This window comes from Gopherus flavomarginatus, chromosome 16, assembly GCF_025201925.1.
Source record: "Gopherus flavomarginatus isolate rGopFla2 chromosome 16, rGopFla2.mat.asm, whole genome shotgun sequence".
Taxonomy (NCBI): Eukaryota; Metazoa; Chordata; order Testudines; family Testudinidae; genus Gopherus; species Gopherus flavomarginatus.
In genome coordinates, this window is record NC_066632.1 from 22,134,491 (window position 1) to 22,160,710 (window position 26,220).

General features: G+C 49.8%; 1 protein-coding gene across 2 annotated transcripts in view; it reads right to left on the reverse strand.

Annotated features, from left to right (window-relative positions):
- COL2A1 (collagen type II alpha 1 chain) overlaps nt 1-23,003 on the reverse strand; it is a 65,921-nt gene extending 42,918 nt beyond the window's left edge. The window contains exons 1-15 of one of the 2 annotated variants that reach the window (XM_050925470.1): nt 22,741-23,003; nt 17,517-17,533; nt 16,973-17,005; nt 16,806-16,838; nt 16,661-16,714; nt 15,852-15,953; nt 14,230-14,307; nt 13,363-13,407; nt 13,194-13,247; nt 9,074-9,127; nt 8,805-8,858; nt 8,032-8,085; nt 7,885-7,938; nt 5,570-5,614; nt 2,791-2,844 (exon numbers count right to left, since the gene is read on the reverse strand). In XM_050925470.1, coding sequence (XP_050781427.1) covers nt 2,791-2,844; nt 5,570-5,614; nt 7,885-7,938; nt 8,032-8,085; nt 8,805-8,858; nt 9,074-9,127; nt 13,194-13,247; nt 13,363-13,407; nt 14,230-14,307; nt 15,852-15,953; nt 16,661-16,714; nt 16,806-16,838; nt 16,973-17,005; nt 17,517-17,533; nt 22,741-22,834 — 825 coding nt within the window. In that variant the 5' untranslated portion in view covers nt 22,835-23,003. Of the gene's footprint in view, nt 1-2,790; nt 2,845-5,569; nt 5,615-7,884; nt 7,939-8,031; nt 8,086-8,804; nt 8,859-9,073; nt 9,128-13,193; nt 13,248-13,362; nt 13,408-14,229; nt 14,308-15,851; nt 15,954-16,660; nt 16,715-16,805; nt 16,839-16,972; nt 17,036-17,516; nt 17,534-19,050; nt 19,251-22,740 lie in introns of both variants that reach the window. The other variant, XM_050925471.1, reaches the window with a different exon arrangement.
- Between the last annotated feature and the right edge of the window lie 3,217 nt (nt 23,004-26,220).

The following is a 26,220-nucleotide window of genomic DNA, read 5'->3' on the forward strand; positions in this document are numbered from 1 at the left end:
AGCATACTGGAGCACAATGCAGAGCCCTGCGCTGACTCCTGCAACTCACTACACCACAATGCATATGTCCCTGTGCTGACTCCTGCAGCATACTGGAGCACAATGCAGAGCCCTGCGCTGACTCCTGCAACTCACTGCACCACAATGCATATGTCCCTGTGCTGACTCCTGCAGCTCACTGCACCACAATGCATATGTCCCTGTGCTGATTCCTGCACCTCACTGCACCACAATGCATATGTCCCTGCGCTGACTCCTGCACCTCACTGCAGTACAATGCATATGTCCCTGTGCTGACTCCTGCAGCTCACTGCACCACAATGCATATGTTCCTGCGCTGACTCCTGCAGCTCACTGCAGCACAATGCATGTCCCTGCGCTGACTGCTGCAGCTCAGCGTAGCACAATGCAGGTTCCTCTGCTGATTCCTGTAGCCTGATGCACCCCCCTGCACTCTGTCCTGCAGCCAGATGCAGCCTGATGAACTCTTAGGCCACATCCACACTACAGAGTAAAATCGAAATTAATAAAATCGATTTTATAAAACAGGTTTTATACTTATAAAATCGATTTTACGCGTCCACACTAGGGCACATTACTTCGGTGGTGTGCGTCCATGGTCCCAGGCTACCATCGATTTCCGGAGCGGTGCACTCTGGGTAGCTCAGTAAAAGAATGGGACCAATAACTTCGATTTCCGTCCACACTAACCCTAAATCGATATAGTAATATCGATTTTAGGGTTACTCCTCTTGTTGAGCAGAAGTACAGAAATCGATTTTAAGACCCCTTAAAATTGATTTTAAGTGCCTTGTAGTGTGGACGGGTACAGCGTTAAATCGATTTAACGCTGTTTAAATCGATTTAACGCTGTAGTGTGGACCAGGCCTTAATTTCTGCAGCCCAGTGCATGTCCCTGCACTCTCTCCTGCAGCCCTTGCAGCCTAGTTCTGGTCACTGTGAGGCAGGAAGGCCAATGCAACACAACTCGTTGCCCCGCTGTAATACGATCTGAGGCAATGCAGCACATGCCTTCACTGGGCAGCCTGAACCCAGCACAGCAAACAAGCAAAGCAAGCAGTGGGATGCAACTCACTGCAGGACAGCATGATTCACTGGGCAATGCACTGCATAAAGCCCACACTCATCACTAGTCCACAGAAGACAGTATTCCCTCCCTGCTGTAAATTGGTCTCTGCCAGGACAAATCCTTGCAACAGGATTGTCCTTAATATTTGCAAAGCCCCAAGCTGCCAGAAGGGAGTGGAAATTTACCAATGAATTGCCTGAGATGAGGGAGAAACCATCCCTTGGGAGGGAGATCAGGCCAGCTAGCTGTTTGCAGATCTTGCTTAGGGGGCCTGACTCCCACCGGCTACAAGCTTGCACAGCCCTGTTGCTCCAATTGCCTGTGAATTTTAATGGGAACCAGCCATCCAAATCCCCACTAAGTGACTGAAAATCTCAGCCTGCTTAGGACCAAGATGCCAGCTGTGTAACTGGACTTTACTGGGAATCCTCTCACTCTTGAGCAGGGGTGGGCAAACTACGGCCCATGGGCTGGATCCGGCCCGTAAGCCGTTTTAAGCTGGCCTCCGAGTTCCTGCTGGGGAGCTCGGTCACGGGCTGCACCATGCGGCTCAGTCCTGCTTTGGTGCTCCTGCTGGGTTGGGGGCCACTCCACGCGGCTGCCGGAAGCCGCAGCATGGCCCTGCTCCGGCTCCTACGCACTCCAGTGGCCCCCTCTGCTACTCCAATGGGAGCTGTGTTGGGGGTGCTTGCGGGTGGGGCAGTGTGCGGAGCCGCCTGGCCGCACCTTCATGTAGGAGACGGAGAAGGGACGTGCCGCTGCTTTCAGGAGCCGCTTGAGATAAGTGTTGCTCGGAGCCTGCACCCCTGAGCCTCTCCCCATGCCCCAACCTCCTGCCCCAGTCTGATTCCTCTCCCACCCTCTGAACCCCTTGATCCCAGCCCGGAGCACCCTCCTGCACCCCAAACCCCTCAGCCCCACCCCAGATTCTGCACCCCAGCTGGAGCCCTCTCCCCCTCCTGCACCCCAACCCCAATTTTGTGAGCATTCATGGCCTGTCATACAATTTCTATTCCCTGATGTGGACCTCAGGCCAAAACGTTTGCCCACCCCTGCTCTAGAGGGATGTCTGTGGTAGTCCCTTATTCAATGGACACCTTCGAGGGCGTTATCCGGGTAAAACAATGAGAGCTAAAGATTAAAGATAAAAATGGCTGAGGCACCTCAGTGTTTTAGGCACTTAGGAGCCTAAATCCCACCAACTTCCAATATAACTTGGGCTCCTAAGTGTCAACATCACTTTTGAAAATGGGACTTAAGCGCTCAGGTGACTTAAGCACCTAAATCACTTGGGCGCCTTTGAACATTTTACCTGGAGGCACCCAAATCCCATTGATTTTCAAGGAGACAGAGGCTCCTAAGCACTCGGTGACTCATGAAAAAAAGGATTTAAGTTCCCAAATCACCTTGGTGCCTTTGAAAATTTTACCTTATAATCTATAGTGTTGTCAAAGAAACTGATAACAGCAGAAGCCGTTTAATTCCAATGTGATCCCACTGTCAGCATCGTCTTTCGCTTTATGCAGAAGAAACAACCCCAGCCCCAAATCTGAATTTAAATATATATATATATATATTTTTTTTTTCTCTTTTAGAATATCTGTGTTGTCTCCTTCTGGGATTTCGCCATGAAAACAACATGGCAGCGTGGCTAAATGGAGTAATTAACAGGCAGTATGGAAGGAAACTTTAATACTCACAGCAGCACCGGATGGGCCGGGACGTCCTCTTTCGCCTGGGAGACCACGGGGCCCCTGGAAAACAGCAGTGAAAATGATGAGGTTTGTCTTATTACAGTCCTCTCATTGCAAACCTGTTGTGTGCTCCCAATCTCCATGGCGCAGCGTCTTTTTAGTTACATCAGAATGAACTACAAGGGTGCATCAAAGAAATCCAGCTAAGCTGCATTCTCAGTTCCTAGACCTCAAAGCACTCCTTGTATTCTGGAGCTGTGACCCTGGTATAAGTTCAAGCAGCCTTGGGGTTGCTCTAGCTTTCCACTGGCACGGAAAGCTGACAGTAGCCATAATGCAGGGTTCTCCAGCCACACCCCCCACTTCAGCCCCTATTCTGTGGGGCTGGGAGCAGGGCCGGTGCAGAGTATTTACATCAGCTTTACATTGGCCTGTGCAGGGGGTGCTCTCAGAATGTCCACACGTTAGGCCTGGGGTCTGTCTAAGGATTTGAGCCCAAGCCCCGCTTCCGTCCACACAAGCGTCGGCCTGATTCGGGTTGACGAGCACTCAGGACCTAGGTCCCAAGATCCTGCTAGGAGGGTGAGTTAGAGCCCGAGAAGCTCAGTTCCAAGGCCAGTCATTCTGCAGTGGGGATGCAGGTCAAGCTGCAAAGCTCAGTCTGAAGGTTTGTGTAGCGCAGGGTGGACGCATTCTCCCGGCTGTGAGATCCGGGTCCAGCCATTATAAACCCAGGTTTACAATGCAGCCATAACCTACATGAAAATCAGCCCATGGCCCAGCCTTCGTGTTGTGACTCTGGCAGCACAACATGCTGCTATCCTGCGCCTGCCCTTGGGCTGAGGTGTGAGAACTCTTTAACCAGCCAGATGTGCTTCATTTCTAGTGAGTGCCAAAGCTCATGTGGACAGGGAGAGCTGGTCTGGGACGGCTTTTCTGTGATGCGAGAGACATTGGAAGGGACTGAAGAGGTTCGGGTCCTGCCCCTTTGCCCTTCTCAGCACAGGATTGTTACAAATATCCACGCAAATATTAACAGAACCAGGCTTGTCCAGTGGCTAGATTGCTGGCCAGGGAATCGGGACACCTGGGTTCTATTTCTGGGCCTGCCATGTGACTGTGTGCAAGTCAGCTCTGTGCCTCAGTTTCCCCTCTTGTCTAGACTTTAAGGCCCAGATTTTTTCCTAAGTGCCTAAATTCCTTTTGAAAATGAGATTTAGGCTTCTAAATCATTTAGGCATTGGGACGCTGAGTGCAGCAACAGCTAGATACTTTTAAAAAACTAGGCCTAAGGTCTTTGAGCACGGACTATCTCACTCTGCATTTATACAGCACCTGCCTGAGGGGGGCCCTGATCTCAGCTGAGCCCAGTAGGTGATAAATAATAATAAGATAAGAAAGGTCATACTGGGTCAGAGCAGTGGTCCATCTAGCCCAGTGTCTTGTCTTGTGACAGCAGCCAATGCCAGACACGTCAGGGGGAATAAACAGAACAGGGCAAATCTGAGTGATCCATTCCCTGTCGTCCTGCCCCGGATTCAGTTTTAAGGACACCTAGAGCATGAGGTTGCGTCCCTGACCATCTTGGCTAATAGCCATTTATGGACCTTTCCTCCAGGAACGTATCTAATTCTTTTTGAACCTTTATATTTTTAGGCTTCACAACATCCCCTGGCAAGGAGTTCCACAGGTTGACTGGGCGTTGTGTGAAGAAGTACTTCCTTTGGTTTGTTTTAAACCTGCTGCCTAATAATTTCATTGGGAGACCCCTGGTTCCTGTGTTATGTGAAGGGGTAAATAACACTTCCCAGGTCACTTTTTTCTAAACCATTCATGATTTCATAGACCTCTGTCATATCCCCCCTGTGTTGTCTCTTTTCTAAGATGAACAGACCCAGGTTTTTTTTAATCTCCCCTCATGCGGAAGCTACTTCAGCCCCCTAATCATTTTTGTGGCCTTTCTCTGCACCTTTTCCAATTCTGACATATCTTTTTAGAAGTGAGGAGACCAGAACTGCACACAGTATTCAAGGCATGGGTGTGCCATGGATTTCTATAGTGGAATTATGTCATTTTCTGTTTTATTATCTGTCCTTTTCCTAATGGTTCCCTACATTCTGTTCGCTTTTTTGATTGCCGCTGCCCATTGAATGGATGTTTTCAGAGAACTATCCACGACTCCAAGATCTCTTTCTTGAATGGTAACAACTAATTTAGACCCCATCGTTTGGTATGTATAGTTGGGATTATGTTTTCCAATGTGCATCAAATTGCACTTATCCACATCAAATTTCATCTGCCATTTTGTTGCCCAAATAGATAATATCAATCAGAGCAGAGTTACCCGAAAGAGAAACATCTGGTGTTTGGGGATGTCGGGATTAGAGGGTTATCCTGGGCAAGTCCTTACCACTCCCTCCATTGTCTGTCTGGTCAATTTAGACCATAAGCTCTTTGGGACAGGGCCTGTCTCGCACTCTGTGTTTGTACAGCCCCCGGCGCAATGGGGCCTTTATCTTGGCTGAGGTCCGTACAGCGCCTGGCGCGACGGGGCCCCAATCTCGGCTCAGGTCCGTACAGCACCCGGCACGACGGGGCCCTGATCTTGGCTGAGGTCCATACAGTCCCTGACGCGACAAGGCCCTGATCTCGGCTGAGGTCCGTACAGCCCTCGGCGCGACGGGGCCCTGATCTCGGCTGAGGTTCGTACAGCCCCCGGCACACCAGGCCCACCCCCAGGCATTGCTATAATATAAATAATTATAATGGGGAAGCTCGTACTCACCATGGGACCAGGAGATCCATTCTCACCCGGTGATCCAGCTTCGCCCTAGAATGTAAGAGACAAAGAGAATTAAGTCCCCTCTTGCCCTTGTCCTCAGTTCCTATAAAGAGGCAGAGTCAGTGCTACAATGGTACAAACACCCACCCTGATTCCCATGGCATGGAAATGCTGGCAAAAGAAATCCCCATGAAATGACCACCGGGGTCCTCATGCGCATCCATAGCTATAAACAGGGTGGACATACACACCCTGTCAGCGCCAGCTCTCGCTGCGGGAGTGGGGGTGGGTGATTCTGCCAGGAGGGGTGGGATGTTCTAGGGCGTGCTGCTGAAGGGGAAGGGCATGGAAATGAATTATGGCGTCTATTAGGGAGGAGATGGGTTAGATGCTACTGCTGGGGTGGGGCACTACTAGGAGAGCTATAAATGGTAACAACCTTGGGGGGAAACAGAGACGCTGCATTGAAGCCTATGGACACAGGTGGCTAAGGGAAATGCTTAGCGGGAAAGCGGAAGCAGGGTACGGGACTGTGGAGACAGCTTTCTGGCAGGGCCGGCGGGGAGGGACAGACACTGAGCACCAGTAGCTGGCGCTATTCACATTTCTCTCTGCTTCTAATATTGGCCCTGCCCATTTCATATTCCCGGCACCATCTGGTAGGGCTGAACGGAGCTGATCTCTAGTACTGGGTATTTACCAGATCAAAGGCTTCAGATCGATCCATCTATCTATCTCTCCATCCCCATACACTCCCTCTAGCTATCTACCCCCATACACCTCCCTCTATCTATCCCCAAACACCCCATCTATCTATCTATCTATCTCTCCATCCATTCCCATACACCCCCTCTACTTATCTATCCATCCATCCCCATACACTCCATCTATCTACCCCCAGATACCCCATCTATCTATTCCCAAACACCCTGTCTATCTATCCATCCATCCTCATATACCCCCTCTATCTATCTACCCCCATACACCCCCTCTATCTATCTATCCCCAAACACCCCATCTATCTGTCCATCCATCCCCATACACTCCCTCTAGCTATCTACTCCCATACACCTCCCTCTATCTATCCCCAAACACCCCATCTATCTATCTATCTATCTATCTATCCATCCATTCCCATACACCCCCTCTACTTATCTATCCATCCATCCCCATACACTCCCTCTATCTAATCTACCTCTCCATCCCCATACACTCCCTCTAGCTATCTACCCCCATACACCTCCCTCTATCTATCCCCAAACACCCCATCTATCTATCTATCCATCCATTCCCATACACCCCCTCTACTTATCTATCCATCCATCCCCATACACTCCATCTATCTACCCCCAGATACCCCATCTATCTATTCCCAAACACCCCGTCTATCTATCCATCCATCCTCATACACCCCCTCTATCTATCTACCCCCATACACCCCCTCTATCTATCTATCCCCAAACACCCCATCTATCTATCCATCCATCCCCATACACTCCCTCTATCTAATCTATCTCTCCATCCCCATACACCCCCTCTAGCTATCTACCTCCAGAGACCCCCTCTATCTATCCCCAAACACCCCGTCTATCTATCTATATATCCATCCATTCCCATACACAAGACCCACATCTTTCTATCTATATCTATCCCCATACACAGTCATAGATTCGTAGCATTTAAAGCCAGAAGGGACCGTTAGATTATCTAGTCTGACCTGGAAATCACAGGCATTTCACCCATTTACCCCTGTGTTGAGAGCAATAACTTGTGTTTGGCTAACGCACATCTTTCAGGAAGGCATCTGCTCTTAAGTTAAAGACGTACTCGTCCATCTGTCCAATCTCAGGATCTATATCGATGTAGCTACTTGATTCTAGGTCTCTCATCTATCTATTCTATTCTGTCTAAACTGCCTTGAATTATCTATCTAGGTTTCTACACCGGGCCTATCACCTCAGCACCTGGCTGCCTCACAAAAAGATGTTTGCCAGAAATGGGCTGAACACCAGGTACACTAACTGAGTCACTCAGCCAGCCTGAGTTCAAATCCTGGTTCTGCTACTGCCTTCCTGTGTGACTTTGGGCAAGCACCTTTATCCCACCTCCTATTCAGACTGTGAGCTCCTTGGGGCAGGTACTATCTTTCACTATGTTTTTATGCAGCGCCTAGCACAACAGCGATGGGCTCTGATCTCAAGTTTCCCCTTCTAGTCGCTACCGTAATGCATGTAATAAATACCCATACTAATAACTTCCCAGTGATCAGTTTCGTTTCAGATGATAAAAACCAGAATCCTGTTGGCTAAACGCCTCACCTTAGCACCTGCAGCTCCTGCTTCTCCTTTGGAGCCGTCTAACCCAGGGTAACCCTAGGGAGAGAAGCAAAGTCGTGGTTACTCTCCCAGCGAGCTCGAGCAAAAGGAAGAGCCAATTCTGCGCAAGTCATAACCACACGTGCTTACTCTGTGACCTTTGACTCCTGGGAGACCTGGGGTTCCTGGGAAGCCTCGCGCACCCTAAAATGAAAGAAACGGGGTCAGTCCGAACGAAAGGCAGGGAATAGAGAAGTGGACAAAACCGGACCAAGTTTCTCCAGTATGCTCAGATGTTACATTATTAACAAGCTCCAGGAACAGGAAGTAAAGGATTCTTACTGTGCTTTGTTCATCAGGGTAACATATAGGGCCAGATTGACTAACATATAGAATCAGATTATGGGGTAATATATAGAGCCATATTAGGGTAACATATAGGGCCGTGTAGGGTAACATAGAGAGCCACATTAGGGTAACATATAGGGCCAGATCAGGGTCACATACAGGACCATAGCAGGGTAGTCTATAGGGCTAGATCCTCAGCAGGGGTAAATCAAGGGAGCTATGCTAACTTACACCATGGAGAACTGTCTGTGACGGGCTTGAATCAAAGCCCTGCATCTGAATGGCCGTGAACACTGGGGAAGTTCAGACGCCCACTGTGCCGATCATTAGTGGGCAGGGATTAAATCCGAGTCTAGCCTTCGGTCTGAGCCCTGAGCCCCCCTCTGGTGGTAACAACCTGACGTCTCTTTGGCAAAAATCATTAAGTTTTTAATGATTCATTTCCCCCAGCTTCTCCTGGTTAAATAACAAAGGAGACAAGAGAGCTGGGCTGGTGACTGTGGCCTTCCTGCCATCCAGCCATGCCCCTGGGACACATCGATATCTACTGGACTTTAGAGCCTGGAGCCCTATACCTGAGGGCCAGGGGATCCGCGTTCACCAGATTTGCCGGGTTTGCCTGCTTCGCCCTGAGAGAGAAAGAGAGAGAAGAAAATCTCTTAGCTTCCTTCAGAGAGATCTTGGCGCAAGGCACAGCCTAGCAAGAAGCAGGGGGCAAACCCCCTCTGCTCTGATCACTGATGCATCCCGTTTTGCATGCTGGCCGCTTGCCTTCCAGACAGCTTTGATGTCAGTTGCTGGCAGAAGCTGCCTTGCAAGAAACGAGTGGCTACAGAATACTTACATCATCACCGGGTTTTCCAGGTGGTCCGGGAGGCCCTCGGGGACCCATTGGACCCTGGAAGGACAGACAGAGCGAGTGTGACATGTGCAAGGCAGGCAGGGCATTCCGAGAGAATCAGAACCTTTTTTAACTGAGTCACAACAATCTATGTCATCAAGGGGGTCTGGGGGCTTGGGGTCGTCACAGTATGGGGCAAGATGTAATTCGGCTAATGGGCTTCGAAGGCAACATTATCTCAAAGGGGAACTACAAATCCTTGCATTGTCACCTGCCTTTTTGCTGGGTCTGTGGGTTGGGGACCCCAATATTCTGCACTGGGGCTAGGCAAAGAGTTGTGGGGGAAGCTCATGAACCCTTCCAAAAAAGACCGAATCATTCGGGCCCAGCTAAAACCAGCCTCCCTGGGAGGATGCATATGGCTGACTCCAACATCACTCTCCATCTCAGAAGAGCCCGGGCTCTGGGAGTCCATCCCTGGGTTCAGGTGGCCAGAGAAAGCTGGCAAGGGAAGAAATTGGCCAGTAAGGCAGAGGAAGAGAGAGAAGTCCAGCTACTTTCCCAAGTGGCCTGTGCTCTGTGCCAGCCTGGGATGGTGTCGTGCTGTCATGTTTACATCACACTGCCGCATGGTGACATCACGCACTGGAAATATCAGGGTCGGGCTTTGCTAAACTGGGCCACTGAGCTCAGGAGCAGGTGAGCCCCGTTCTCCCCACTGCCCCGGCCACGAGCTGGAAACTTTCTCTGGAAATCTACAGCAGCCGAGTGGCTCCTCCCACACACCCTCTGCTTCCCTGGGCGGTGTGCAGTAAACAGCTGTAAAACCTCTAGCTGTGAGCTTGGCAGCTCTGACAGACTACGCGGCGTTGCCCTGGAGGGGAGACCTCCAGGAAAGCTCTGACTTCTGTAGGAAGCAGGATCAGTGAACCAGCAGAGGAGGCTCTTCTCTCTGTGCCAGCACAGAACCAACAGTGCGGTACTGTGTTCCCAGAAGTGCCCTGACGGGACACATGAGCAAAGTTCTCCCCATTAAAGACACTGCCATGTCTTTTGTTAGAGTAAGGTTGTAGACTGCAAATGGCAGCTCAGACTGCCTGCCTAAAGCCAAGCTCCTCTTGGAACGGATACTCCTTGATCCCAGTTTTGGATTCTACCCCATAGCATTACCCCACTTAGCGCCAACTTGCCAGGGGTTTACATAACCTAGCTTCCAAAGACCCACCCCTGCCCTTGGAAGAAGATGCCACCACCTGACCCATCTCACCGTCAGGAAGCTTCTCCTGACATTCATCCGAATTCTAAATCCCTTGTTAACTTCCTCGCATGCTCCTCAGCTGCGGTAACTCAAAGCTGGCAGCCATGGAGATACATCGATATAAACTAGCTGTGGATTTGACCTCCACGCTCACTGCTCTGAGGAGGACACCTGCTCCCGCTTATGGAGTGTCTGAGTCAGAAGAAACAATAGCACTATACTCAGGGGGCTGTTTTTAATCTCCCTCTCCTTCTTGGCTCTTGCTCAGCAAAGCTCTTTGAATCCTGTCTCTTAACCCAACACCCCCAACACCCAACTGATCTTCTTTGAACTCCCTCCAATTTGCTGATAACTCTCAGCCCCCAACTGGGTAACGTCATACCAGAGCACCGGTTCTCCTCTATTTCCATACCCCCCTCCCCACACACACTGAGCCGGGATCTAGCTAGCCACCCCGACAATGAGGAATGGTTTGGTTTCAACGCTTTGACCTGGCATAGAGCCCCTGGGCAAGTCACTCAGTCCAGAAGCCTCAAAGGTGGGAAATCAATGGGAATCTGGTGACTAAATACCTTTGAGGATCTGAGCCTTAGTTCTCAGTTCCTCAGCCGTAAAATGGGATTGACACCACTTCCCGACCTCAGAAGCTACCGTGATGGGGGCTGGATAAGTACCATGGATAGGTCCACCTACTTCCTGCACTTAGCAAGGCCCGGGTGGGTTGTGACCCCCAGGTCAAGAACCACTGTGCGGAAGCATTCGAGAAGCGTTCTAATTTCCCTGCCCTGCGATGCCTCTGCAGATGCAGCTCCAAACTGCACGGCCTGTTTGCATTGCAAACACCTGTCCAAATGGCCGATTATCTTGCCTCTCTGTCTCTTTTAACGTGGTCGGTTCCTCCCTCCCCTTAGTTGGCCGGAATGAGGACTAAGGAGGGATAGGATGAAACTGAACAAGAGGAAAAATTCCGGTTGGAACACTGGAGGGGGGGAAATGTCCTGATAGTGAGATCTGCTATAGGACGCTTCCAGGGTAAGCAGTCGAAGCCCCACTGCTTGGCAGGACTGGAAAAAACCCGTTAGCGTAAAGAATGACCCAAAACAGGCTAAGGCGAGGAATGGATTACATGATCCTTTACTGTAGTCCTTTGGATCATTCCCACCCATCTTCGCCCACTGGATTAGCATTTGTTCACGCTGCATCTTATGTTGCTATTTTTCAGCTCCCTCGGGCTCCTTCACAAATTTTTCCCATTCCTGACTGTTGTTTGCAACTCTCCCTAATGTAGTCTCATCTCCCAGCCTCATTAATGGGCTGTTTGCCTCCCAGACCATTAATGCAGAGATTATACAGGACTGAATCTAACACCAAGCCCTGTGGTGCCCCACTACATAAATTACCCTGGGTCATAGGTGCATGGGTAGGAAGGACAGTCTCGTGGGTAGGCAGGGCCGGCTTTAGGCCTATTCCCCTGAATCGGGCCCCGCTCCCTAAAGAAGAGTGCCTAACTTTTAAATGTTTATCCACCTGGCAGCGGTACAGGTCTTCAGTGGCACTTCGGTGGCAGGTCCTTCACTCGCTCCAGGTTTTTGGCAGCATTTTGGCGGCAGGTCCTTCAGAAGACCCGGAGCAAGTGAAGGACCCACCGCCGAAGTGCCACCGAAGACCCGGACCACCGCCGGGTATTCAAATCGGGCTCCGCACTTCCTAAAACCGGCCCTGTGGGTAGGGCACTGAGCCAGGACTGAGCCACCCTGGAGTCAGGGGGTATCTATTCCCATCTCTGCTACAGACTCCCTGGGTGGCCTTGAGAAAGGCACTTAATCAACCCAGTGCCTCAGTTTCCCTGTCTTTAAATGGGGAGTTATTTTTCTCTACCTGTTTTAGGATAACATCCATTAGTGTCTGTTGGGCTCCCAGGTGCTACAGTGATACCAGCAGAGAGCCACACTGAACCACGCCCTGCAGTCAGTTGTGCCTCTCCAAACCAATGTGAGACAGACACAGGATCAAATCCCTAATTCCAGCATCTACGTATATTACGTTGACTGGGCTCCCCTGCTTCCTAGCTCCTTGCCCCTGTCTCCATCACCATCGGAGCTAAGCTCCTTTGTCCTTTTGTCATCCTGCCCTGCAAAGTGACCGACTATGTCTGGACTTACAACTTGCCCTCCCCCACCATCACTGCCAACAACCACGCAGCTTCTCCAGCGTACAGTGTCAGAGCACGTCCTTGCCATGCCCTGGTCCCCTAAGATACACACACTGAGCCTGATTTTCATGGGCACTAAGACCTGAGCAGTCCAAAGAAACCTTAAAATAGGAGTGAGCTAAACGGGCACCCGCTTTATTGGCACCTTACATGGCCAGGGCAGTGTACACAGTCTTTGAGTCTGAATCTGTCCCATTAATTCTGTTTCCTTTCTATTCATCACATTGTTCATCAGCCTCCTGTTCCTAGAGCCGAGGCTTGAGATTTTTCAGATCCACCGCCAGGACTTAGAAGCCCAATCCCCATTAGTTATACTGGGAACTGCGCGTCCAAATCTCTTAGGCCCCTTTGAACTTCTCGGTCTATGTATCTAATCTAAGCACTTCCTCGGTCATTCACCCCAGCTTTGATTATCAGTGATATCACAGCGGAGACTCAGAGAAGGGTGAATTCTGCTCAGAGAAGTTGGCATCGGGGGTCTCTTGGTGGAGAGGCTTTTTGGAATTCCTCAGGGCAGCTCTAATGTGGGGTTCACGTTTCTGGGACGTTTGCGGGTGCAGCTGGGGTGTTGGCCGTTTGCATGGGTAACTGAGGTGTCAATTTGTGCCGTGTCACGGCTTCTTTGGCCAAAAGCGAAGCTGCTGGTTACTCACAGAAGCTCCAGGTTCCCCAGGCTCTCCAGGGTTGCCTTGAAATCCTTGAGGGCCCTGCAACATACAGCAAAGGAGGCTCATTAGCCATCTCAACAATGGCGCTCTATATATTCACTATATTATTTTACCCCCAACGAGACAGATCGCTCCTGAAAGAGCAAGTACTTACAGGAGTTCCCGATGGTCCTGGAGGTCCTCGCGGTCCCATAGGTCCCTACATTGGGAAACAAAAATCACTGTCATTAAGAAAATCTCTAAGCCCCCAGCCGTGAAAGGGGGCGAGCGGTTTCAGCTGATGGTCCACAAAGAACAAGGAACTTTCCCCCTCGGCAAGAGAATATTCTGAAATTGTCCCTTTTGTTTTCAGCCCCTCTGGAGATATTGCCGAGAACTATTTTTCGTTTAGAAGCTGCTTGGAAGGGGGAAAAAAAAAAAAAAAAAAGCAGCACGCTTTCTCCTGGACCGTAGCCATGTTTACTAAGCCCTGCTTTTCATTTACTGCTTGCCAAGAAAGGCTGGAGAGCAGAAATTTCCTGCTGGAAATCTTGTGGGATCTTGAAGAACAGTAGCTGCTGTCATGCATTCCTCAGCCCACAGTCCAAAAGTTACAGAGACCAACCCCTAAACAAAACGTTCTATAACTTTCCCTCCCAGGAGAGTCTATTTAAACAATTTGGCGTGTGACTTGGGATGCCCTGGTGAGCAGAGCAGAAGCAGAAGCAATTAAGTCATCTTGGTGCTAAGTAAATCCTTGGTTATGCAACCGTTTTATAGTGATTTTAGTGTGTTGTGGCTAGGACAAAACGGACAGAATCTCAGTGAATGAAATTCAGCATGGACTTTGATAGAGTTGTGCTGAATTCCTACAGCTGAGGATCTGGCTCATAGATAATATCAAGCTGTGTTTTAATGGCCGGATTTTTCAAGCTGCCTAGCAACCCCCAGCTCCTGTCAACTTCAACCCTAAATATCAGGCATCCTACAAAGAGGTCGCATAGTGTCCCAGTTGCTAAAAGGAAGCAGAGAGCTATCTTACCATAGGTCCCTGCATCACGCCCAACTGAGCACCACCAGCCTTCTCATCGAATCCTCCCGCCATCTGAGCAGCAAAGTTCTGCAAACAACACCAAAACACAGACACATCTGAGTGGGATTCTTTTTCACGATCAGTCAAGCCATGCAATGGGCATGCGGGCTGCAAAAGGATCACAACTACTGATATCCTAAAGTTTTTGGTGAAGTATTAATATTGGTAAAGTATTTGGATCCATTAAGAAAAACAGACAAGCCAGTGTAACGTGAAAAGCAATAACCCAGTGAACCAAACATTCCCTGTAGCTGATAAGCAACCGTTTCCACATCTCAGAAAAAAATCAAAATGAGGCTTTTTAGACCTGTTATTTGCTAGACACTGATTTGCAGTAAATATGCAAAATGTTCCGACATTTCATTTTAAATTTCCTCAGTGTTATTACTTCAGGGTCAGCCTTTCTATCTGGTGATATTTTGAGGGGAGAAATTTCTTTGAAGAGTAAGAAAAAAATCATTTAAAATGGCCAAATGATTTCAGTACCGTCATTTGCTCCGATTATGTTTTGCTTCTACCAGAGACTGCGAAGGGCACTTTCCAAAACCAGAAATCATTCGGTGTTTTTTATTTTTTTAAAGAAACTGCCCAGCAGTTCCTCACAAATCTAGAGTGATTCATTCATCTGAAAGACTAAGAGATTAGAAAACTCAGATGCAGTGACTCTAAACATAGTGCACAGCATTTGGGGTAATTAAAATGTGCCTTTTAACCACTGAGTTAAATTTGCACCAAACAATAAGCTTGGTCTTGCACAAGGTAAAACTAACAGAAATGTTTCCTTAGATTTTTTTTTAAGCTATCACCATGTGGTATCTACCTGCCCCACTACCCCCTCACACACATCAGTCACTGCAGGGTTGGGCTAGTGCATGGGAATAGGGTGACCAGATGTCCCGATTTTACAGGGACAGTCCCAATTTGGGGGTCTTTTTCTTATATAGGTTCCTATTAACCCCCACCCACTGTCCCGATTTTTCACATTTGCTGTCTGGTCACCCTACATGGGAATCACAGAGTAAAACTGACCAGGAACAGAAGTGAAGTACCAAAAGATTCCTCTTGCGGTATTTGTAGCTTTGGACTACCTCATGAAAGCAACAGACTACGAACATTAATGAAACTTTAAATATTCCCATGCAATGTTTGCTCCCAGTCACTGCACCTGTGGGCTAGTGCAAAGGGCACCCTGGAGTGAAACTGACCAGGGACAGTGGTGAAATTGACTTGCGAGCCAGTGAAATGCTAGAGCAATAAAGGCCTTTATTACTGGGTGTCTGCACGGCATCTAACAGCGGGGCTGGGGGATCAGTAGCTGCAAAACAAATAGCAACTAACGGGGAGGAAGCAAGTTAGATGATAAAAAGTCTTGCATTCGGAATAATCGAAAATGTTATTTAATTTTTCAAAGGAGCCCTAAAATGACATAAATAGATCTATCGAATCAGTGACTCCAGCTGAATTATACAGTATTGGGACACACTCAAAAGGCCCTTTCAATCAGTCCATGCAGCCACATGTCCTGGATGTGAAGGTTCAAATGAACAAACAAAAATCCTGAGGATACTCACTCCACCAAGCCCAGGAGGCCCAGGGGGACCCGGGGGCCCTGGGGGTCCGGGGTTTCCAGGGGTACCAGGTTCGCCATCTCTACCCCGAGGGCCAGGAGCACCCTACCAGGAACAAAGAAGAAAGGTGACGACAGACACCCAGGAAAAACTCATTACAGTCTGCACCCTGATATGCCATGAGTCCTTGGACTGCAAAAGGCTCACGGTGTATATTATTAATTCCATACCATCTGATTATTTGTAATCAATTATTCTATATGCTCCATTATTGCCATGCATTAAGTATAATTATTAATACAGAGTGGCGCCGTATTCATCAGAATGTCAATGGACCACAGTGTGTGTTAATAACACGTCATTAATTATTATTAATAACTTATTATCAGTGACAGATTACCTGTCCTTAAGGACTGAGCATCCTTATTATTCATACAGAGGGGTGCTTTAGTAATCTGAACGTAGGCAACTCACAGCAGACATTAATCATTTTACACATTAATGACATTAATGAATACCATGGTCATGGATCTTAGTTATTGTTAATATAGCACCGTAATGGAACCATGGTGCTTTAGATATATAGGGTCCTGGTCCATGACTGAGCACCCTAGACATCATCCTCATCACAGACGGAAAGTTCTCTGCCCTGATGAGATTACAGTTTAATCAGAAAGACTATTAGTCAGGTGTGAAGCGGCAGTAATTTTAAGATGGGGATGTGTCACACTGATGTTTTTCCAAGTATTTTAACCCCTGGTTTGTTGTGTTTTGTTTTTTGCTCTGTGTTGGTTGTTTAGTCTTAAACTCACTTTTTCTCCTTTATCCCCACGGTCGCCCCGCGGTCCTTGTTCCCCTGCAGGTCCCTGAAACAGGTGAGACAAGAGGAGTTCAATAGTCTCCAATATTTTGTCCACAAACATTCAAACAATGTGATAGAGAAAGGAAGCTCCTCACCTGTGGTCCAGGTGGTCCTCTTGGTCCTACGACCTGGGTGGGGGAGAGAAACATAGGAAAACTCAGCTGAGAAGGAAGCGCACACAGGATTCTCTCACCGCACCCTACACGCCACTATGGGAAAGAAATGAATGGAGGACATGCAGAAAACTCAGATTCAAACTTACATCTTTTATATCACCGGGTTCCCCTTTTTGTCCCTGCAATGCAAAGCAGCTGGAATTAGAACACTGACAATTCTGCACACAATTGATGTATGCGATTATACATCCCACCCCCTGCCTAGCCCATTGCTAGACCCATCACAGAAATGCAGATAATCCCCAACCTGTGTGTCTGCCCAATCCTGCAAAGAACTGAACAAAGCACGTCAGCGTGCTCTACGCTTTAAGCACATGAGTAACTGTCCCACTGAAGTTTTCCCTGTCCATATGGGAATAAGCTATACCGTATAAGCACCGTATAACTGCATCCACACTGCCGGGTGGCACCGCTTTAACTAGACTGGTGTAATTAAAAGGGTACAACTTGTGCGTCTATCTGGAGTCTGATTCTGTTTCACTTCCACCAGCCTTACACTGGAGTCACTCCTCATTAACAGCGTAAACTGAGACCAGAATCCGGAATGCTACACCCATGGAACTGTAATAAAGGCCAAAGAAGGAAAAATGTCCCGGTGGTTGCGATGAATAATACTAATGATGATCTCACCTTGGGGCCAGGTTGCCCTGTTGAAATGAGAGAGAGAAAGTGTCAGCATCACGAGGAAACCCATCATTTAAGCACACAAAGATGTACACAACACGGCATTGGATAAGACGCCAGGGAGGGATGTGGTTGGGGGTAACATCAGTTTCTCCTCTACATCCAACTGCCTGAGTATTGCTGTCACTGCTTTGCTGGAGGGGTGGTAAATTGGCCAGCATTTCACACAGACAGGCAAGGCTTCATGCAAAGCATTGTGGGATAATAGGCTTCCAAATAGCTAATGGCAGGTGGCAAAAATTTCAGATCTTTGGTGGGCTAATCACTTTGCCCTCCCAGAAATTACCGGGACATGGTTATGAAGCAGCCAAAGAATAATGCGCTTAGACAAAAAAGTAGGTTAAATAAAAACCCCCACCAAAAATAAGGAAAAGACCAAAAAAGGCAGGCGTTAAAAGCTACGTTCAGCACAGGTCCAAACCAACACGATTGCCTTTCAGGGGAAAATGTTAACATTTGCTCTCAACCCTTTGCTGACACTTGCAGGCTGGAAAGCATTTCCTAATAAAAGAGGGGGATACAAGGGGGGCATTGGAAAGGTAGCCTGTATCAGCAAAGGGTTAAAAAAGGCGACTTCTGCTTTTGATGGAACTAGGACAGAGAAGGTCCTCGAAACAGTGGCACTGAACTAGCTCCTGGGCTCAGCTGAGGATCTCAAAACACTTCACAAATGGCAGTGAATTATGCCCCAGTTCTGGGAGAGTTTTGCAGCTAAGGAAACAGAACATTGCCCAGTGAGTGTTTTTTACTAAGCCAGGCACAGGACTCTGACCGACCTGGAGGCCTGGCCTCTCCTTTGACTCTCAGGACCAGCTATGACCCCTTTGAACTTGGGAGTTCTTACAAAACTTGGGCTCAAGGTCATTTTGGAGGTAGTATTAAAATTAAAAGAAAAGGAGCTTTGATCTTTGCTAGTTTTTATATCACAGCAAGGTTTCCAAAGCCTTTATTCTAGGGGCTATTCCTATTCAGCTCACCCTGCAATTTCTGACCCCAGTGTAGTGGTTAAATACTAAGAAACCAAACCAAAAATAAAAAATAAAAAAATCCCATGCACTATGTACTTAGCACAGTCCAGTTTCCGCCTTCATGGCTTAGAAATCTGCGGGCTGTGGATTTAAATAAGGCATCTCTGGTGCAGAGAGACTTGATTCACCGTCAGGGCAGAGACAGATTTGGTGTTGTCTTGCCGCCTTGGTAATTACTACGATATCTTTAAAATCAGGGCTGTTAGACTAATTGATTATGTTCATTATCTTTCTTCTCATCTGTGATTTGACCAAACTGTTATTTCAGACCTTCTACAGCCTAGGCAAAGAGACAGACCCAACTGAGTCCATGAGAAGTGGCCTTTCCCAGCGAAGTCCCATGGATGTCCCCATCTTTTGCTGGGTGCTCATCCATTGGGGGCTATCGATCTTTGCAATAATTTCGAGTAATTTATTTATGGAAGGGAAATAAATAAATTACGACCGCTGACAGCAGGTTGGCCAGTTGGGCAGATAGGGCAGCATTCTCCGAAGGGGATCTCGGGCCTGGGACAGTCTCTCATTTCTTCGCAGATTATCTCGTCGCAGAGGATAGTCCCAGTGTCACAGACACAGATCCGGCAGGACTCGGGTTTCCACACATCCTTATCACTATATCTCTGCCCATCCTGCACACAGCTGCCTGCCTCCTCTGTGCCGAAGGGAAAGGAAGGGAAGGGGGGAAACGAGACGCGGTGGGAGGGGAGGCAAAAGGGAGAAAACCAAAAAGGAGAAAGAGAGAAACAGGGTCATACCATCAGCATCAGTTACAGCAATCTCATACCAATTGCAATAGGGCATAGAAATAACGTCCCACGTTCACGGTCCAAGCCAGCTCCCTGCCAGCTCCCAGGTGGGATGGTTCTGGTTCTCCCATCTTCCTTAGACATCTCACAGATTAGTACATGGAGCTCTTGGCCATTCCAGAAGCAGACAAAACAAAGAGGCCTGATGATAGCTCTTTGGCCTCCCCAAGAGGATACTGTGAGGAAGAACTGTCTTCAAGGCCCAGGGCCCTTCTGCTGTTGACACTACTATAAGGTTCAAGGCTTCCCACCTGGCACCTTCTTAATTTCCCATCACTTTCGCTGAGCGAAACTGATGACACAGCTGTGCCCATGAGTCTAATAGAGTTCGTAGCAGCCACAAGCCATGTCCACTTTGGTCACACTCAGCTCAGCCCTTTTGTGCCTCCTTCACGAACCCCATGTCTCTTTTCTACAGGGGCCTGTGCACTTTTCCAGCACACCAGGCCTGAACTGGGTTTCATGCTAGTTCTACACTGGTGTCATTCCATTGGCTCCAGTAGAGTTACTCTGGATTTACACCAGCGTAGATAGGCAGGAGAATCAAGTCTGGATTCCCTTTCTTGGTGCTGCCAGAAGGGGCAGGGTTACACCGGTCTGCTTTGTTTAACTTCATCCCACCAGAAAAAAAATATAAACGGGGAAAAGGTGGAGAGAGAAGTAACAAAGAAGGTTGTTTAAATGCCCCCTGGCCGCTTCTGGAATGCATGCTCCAGACCGAACCCTGTGAGGAACAAAGAGCAACAGCCCTGGCTCGTTCTCTCCAGGCAAAGGCCGTTTTTCTAATCAAACCACCAGAAAAGAAAAACAAACTGAATCAAAGTGAAACCTATGAATGGACCAAGGAGCCCGGGAGGGCAGTGGGGAAGAATGGCTGCAGCCATGGGGGGCGCTTGGGGGGGGGAGCCATGAAAAATGCAAAAGGAACAAGCATCTAACTGCCCTTGGGAAAGTTCATAATAATATTATCCCAATTATAACAGCTCGATAGAAAGGGTCCTTGATAAGGGGAGCCCCAGAAAAAATATCAGTGCCTCTTTGCCATCTGTTTCTCTCCCCCCCCACCCCCATCCAAGTGAATGTCTGAAGCCCGGATGGCAGCAGTTGAGATGACAGGGGGGGTCTTTGTGCAGGGAGCTGGGGCACCTTGGGGACCCCAGGGGACCCTTCCTCTCATGAATGGGCCTTTTCTCGAGCGCACACAGAGCTCGATTCACATTGCGCTGTTAGGAACCAGTTTAAATAAATAAGGGCAGCATTTCAACTCCATCTGGAAGCCATCGCTGCCAATCTCCCCTATGCAAACAAACTGCTCACAATGGGGAATTGAGTTCCCTCCATGACCTGGAGAAAACTTTTGCAGATGAGCCTCCCAAAAGAGCTAAAGCCATCTGAGCAGAAAATAAGTCCCTCTCCTGGGAAACTGGGTGCGATTCTTTGCTTTAGAGGAGACTAAAGCACAAGGCATGCTCGGTTATGCCCGTTCCTTGTGCTGCACACCTGAGGAATCCAAGCACATGATGAAGGATGCGAAACATACTTTCACCTGTACTAGAGAGGGCAGACAAGGCGGGAGATGGCAGCTTAAAGGAACCGCTCTGCCAAGTTTTGGTGTACAATCAATATTGCTGAGGGGAGATCGTCCTTTTACAGCAGACGTAGGGCAGAATTAATTAACCGATCAGCATCATTTTACCAGGAATAGGAAAAGGAAACAGAATCACCCATTGCTACAAATAGACTGATTCCCAAAGTGCAGCCTTCCGCTGCTGAGTTCTCTTGGGGTGTATGTGGCACAGGTGCTGGATCTAGGGGTGCTGCCGCCCCACCTGGCTTGAAGCGGTTTCCATCCTATCCAGGGTTTACAGTTTGGTTCACTGGCTCTCAGCACCCCCACTATACAAACTGTTCCAGCATCCCTGGTATGTGGTCGGATGGAGGTGTCTCCCTGGGAAATCTTACAAATCCAATCCTTTTGTTACAAATTGAGCAAACTGAAAACGGCCTAGCAACTCCTCTGTGCTTGAATGAGAGGAATTTCAGCTCCTTTTTGCTGGAATTTCAGGCTGGGTGGGGAAGACAGCATGACCCAGAAGCAGGCGCGCAAAGAGGCATTTTCAGGCACTCTCTCTCCCCCTGCAATTGATTTACAGTCTGGAGCATATGGAGACAGGGATGGAATTCAAGCAATAGGAAACCTGCCCAAACAAGTGAAAAAAAAAATCCTTTCTACCTAATAAAGTTTCCAGCTTCCAGGCTGAATAATATGCCAGACCAGAATTTTTTCTGGGGTAGGGGGAAGGGCTGGCTGTGCATTGGACTTTAATGTCACATCCTGCAGCTATTGCACAAGATAATCATTTTTTTTAAATGGTAAAATGTTGGGGGGCAGGGAGTGGGAATGAGCTCCCCCACGTGCCCCCTTGCTTTCCTCTTTGGGTTCAGATTTGGGGGAGGGGGTTGGAGGGTGAAGGAGAAGCTGGACAATCTGCCTAGTGTGTCTGGAATGCGTCTCATCCTCCAGGTGGTCTCCTCTGGGGGGGGGAATTTCCTTTCTGATCCTTAAACAAAAAGTCTGTTAGAAATCAATTTCTTCTGCACCTTACTCACCAGCCCCAATTGAGAAGTGGGTTGGGGGGGGGGGGAGGAAAGTTAAAGGCTGTACAAAGGTCTTTCTTTGTAAGTCTCAGACTCTGGCTGGTCTGTCTCGGAATGTCCTCTTTGTCTGGCTCCCCCGGTGAACCCCCCCAGCCCACTCAGCTTTGTTGCATTAACTCTTTCACCGCTGCAGAAGGCGGAGAGGTATTTTGTTCTCCCTTGGGTGGGCTCTGATCCGACTGAGTTATATTTGCCTCTGAAAGCCCTTTCCAGGGTGGAAATCAACTCAAGAAGAAGGGGTGGAAGCTGAAATAATACACACGCAGGGGATTCACGACTACAAGGCTCTTCCAAAGCAACCAAGCACTACAACAAATAGGAACAAGGTTCTTCACCAATCAGCATTTTGTCACTGCTCAGCAGTGAGCCTCATCCAGCGTCCAGAATCCAGAGAAGGCACAAAGTGGGAGAAAAGGCAGATCTAAAGAGGAGCAATGGAAAACACTACGCTCAGGATCAAATACAGGGAGCACCTTAGGCCAGTTTTCCAGATCTTAAAGTACTTATTTTTTCAAGCCACTTCTCCCAGGTCTGCAACACTTGCTTTTACCACCCCATCTTTCCCTTCCAGGAGCAAGTGATTTCTCTCTGTGTGTCGCTCTGTCTTCCATAGCCTTTGTGTTGACCCCCCATCCCCCTTTTAGGATCAATTTTAAAGAAGAAAAAGGTGCAACTTACGGATATCCTCATCCTGACATCTGACAACGGCTAGTAAAATGACCTGGGTGGCTGCGAGCAGCACTACAGTCCTTGAAGCCACAAAGCTGAACATGTCTAAATGTTAGACATGCAGGACCTTTGTGTGTGGAGGAGAGAAGAGGGAGGAGGTTGGTTTCTCCAGTGACTACCGAGCCTTCATGCAGCCGATTCCCCCTTATGTTTTGGAACCAGCAGGAGAATCCAAGGTACCTAGGCCCCAGCAGAATCTGGGCGCCGTCTGCTCTGGGCTAAGGCACCGCAGTTAGATGGCCCCTCTGTCTTTCAGGAGCCGGTGTATATGCCCAGATCTCAGTCCTCCCCCTGCCCCCCAGCTGCGCTGTAACCTGAGCCCTGAGCCCCGTCCCCAGGGCTGGAGACCCCTCCTTCTGCCAGCGCTTCAGTGCAGCCCTGGAGCCAAAAGGGGCACGAAGTTAGGGGGGGAGAGGGAAGGGAGGGGAGGGTCCTACCTACCCCACCTCCTCCCCGAGGAGGCGCGGCGGGCAGCGCTGTGTCTCTGCAGACGCACGCAGGGATGGGGCCGGGAGAGCGGCTCCCAAAGCGCCTCGCCGCGGATGAAGTTTTCCCAAGCTTCGCCCGGCGCGCCGCGCTCCCCGGGAAAGGCGCGGGGGAGGCAGCGGGAGGGAGGGCAGGAAAAGCCCAGCTCCGGGGAAGACGCGCAGCTGGGAGAGGAGAAGTTTGGGGAAGTTTCCGCCGAGGTTTCCCGGGCCCGAGGGGTGCAGCGGGGGATGTGGAGCCACGGGGGCGCGGCTGGAGATCGGAGGGGTCTTTGGCTTCCCTCCCGGCTCCAGCATCTGCACCTGGGCGCGGTGTATCCTTCCGGGGGAACGTTCCGCTCTCCAGCACCCCCGCCCCACTGCCAGTCAATCCGGTGTCACTCCGTTCGTTCCAGGGCAGAGGCTCCGGAGTGACACCGGTGCGACTGAGTTCACAGCCAGGCCTTTTCGTCCCGCTATGTCCCAGCCTCCGCGCTCTTCCGTCCCAGCCCAGACTCCGGCTCCCTCTGCTCTCCCCTTCGAGCCCGGCTCCCGGACCTTCTGCCCTCCCCGGCGCTCCTGCTCCCCCACTCCCCTGCCCGGTACTCCGCAGGTGGCGTGGTTTCTGGAGGTGATTTGCAAACGGAGGCGGTGTTGGGGAAATAAAGAAAGGGGATTAACCCGAAATCCCTGGCATCAGACTCCAGGAATCCTCTTCTCCGCCCCCCAAAGCTAAGACACCCAAACTGCAGGGTTTGGGAATCCTGACCCCTACCCCTGCTTGTCCCTAGCCTAGTAAACTCTGGTCCCATCGGCTGGAAAAAGGGGAGGGGGCGAGGAAAGAAGATCCCCGCATGCCCCCGATTCAGGTCTGGGCATCTCCCTCTCCAGCCCCCGGGGGAGCTGAGCATCCAGGGCTGGGACAGCCGCAGGGGCCGTGGTCCTGCAGGAGAGAGGGCGGAAGAGGCTATGGAAAGGGATGGGTGAGGGGGGGGCGCCTTTCCCCTTGCTCCACAGCCCCGCCTGCTCCGTTCTCTTGATCGGATGGCGCGGATCCCAAAGCTTTAATCCTAGTGGAGCGAGGGTGAGTGCGAGGGCTGTTGCCATCCTTAGCAGCACTGGAGAGGGATGGGGTTGCGCTGTGCTTTGCAAATACTAGCACAGCTGGGGGGGGGGGGATCCCTCTGATTTGCAACCCCAAGCACAACCTGGGGGAGTTCCCCGCTTTGCAGACCCTTGGGGCTGAGGGACAGAGAGGTGCTGGGCTCTTCCTGGCCACCGGTCAGCAGCATTCAGGCCCCGATTCAGCAACCGACTAAAGCACGTGCTTCTCAGTTCGCTCGCAGGCTCCCCTGTGAAGCACCTGCCTCACCGGATGGGCGGGGGCTTCTCCCCAAGCCCCTCCCTGAGGTGCAACGAGAGGCCGAGCCCCCAGCACGCCCTTGCCCCTGTCCCACCGCCCCTGCTGCTGCAGCGCCTCTGCCACGTGCGCACAGGCCGCGTCCCCCGGCCCCGCGCTGTACGTGCGCGCGTGGGTGTCCCGGGAAGTCTCCAGGCTGCTGCAGGGACACAGCTGGGCGCACGCGGCCACTCGGGGGTGGGCGGGGGGGGGAGTTGCACCACTCTCCCCAGCCAATAGCAAGCTGAGCCTCAGAGCGCCCATTGGCGAAGGCTCCCATGGTGGGTGGAGCTTGGCGCACGAGCCCTCGAGCCAGGGGACCTTTAAAAGGCGGTCCACGTGCCCCGGGCAAAGCCACCGAACCTGGTCACCCAGCTCCTGGGAGTCCTCTGTTACCAGGGGCCCTGGCAGGTAAAAGGGGAACCGGCAACGTAGCACAGCGGCCAAGCTTTGCCCTTCTCCATGGGTGGCATTTTATGCAGATTATCCGCTGCTCTGATTTGCATATCGTTTGCATAGGTCCACAAAACTTCCCTTTACAAATAGTGTGCATTCAGCTGTGTTGAATGAGGTCCTCTGTTTGTTTCTAGGCCAGCAGCTAGGTAAGCTACCCACACACACTGCAATGACTTTGAAATCCTGCAGGCTGCACATCCCCAAGCCTCACCTCTGAACACCAATTAATGTCAAAGGCTGTGGCCCTCCCTTTATACAAAGATTTGCCTAGAACAGCTTTCAGAGTGGTAGCTGGGTTAGTCTGTATCAACAAAAACAATGAGGAGTCCCTGTGGAACCTTAGAGACTAACGAATTTATTTGGGGATACATTTGTTCGTCTCTAAGGTGCCACGACTCCTCGTTTTTCCAAGAACAGTTCCTCTTGGTTAATCAGAATGAGCTGAGTGTTTCCCTTTAAGCTATGCAACATGACTGTTGTCCTCGGTCTTTATTTTTTTTCTAGGCATCTTTTGTGTGTGGAATGGAAATAACTACAAGATTGCTTACCTCTGGAAAATAAATTAGGCCGTGAAAAGATCAGCAGTTGTGCATTTGTGCTCTACAGGGAAAGTGCAAAGGCAAAAGGGCTAGAAACCACTTTTTTGCTCAGGTGGCCCTGCTAGATCATTCAAGGAGTTATTTCTCCTGGATGCTCTCTTGCAGCACCACAGTTAAGGTTAAAACAACTTATGCTGAAATCTGATTTCCCAAAGAGCTCGCAAATCCAAATGCATCATCAGATTGGCTTAAAAATTGCTATGCCATTTGAGGGCCTGAGGGGAAGTTGATGGGGCAGATTAACCAGAGGATTCCCAGACCCTCCAAAAATGACTATAACCATTTTTTTCACATAGCTAGGAAAAGGACTGGGGGCTCAGTCATATAAAAGGGAGGTTGCTGGACTCATCTAGTGCCTGACACCAATGCCATCCCCAAAACCCAATAACTGAAAAGATCAGTCACATGCAACTTGGATTTTCGTTAGCTTCCAACACAGAGGCTTCAAATTGTTAGCTTGGAGTTAACAATAGCTCCAGAATCAACGTGGCAATGAGTTGCTTTTCCAAAG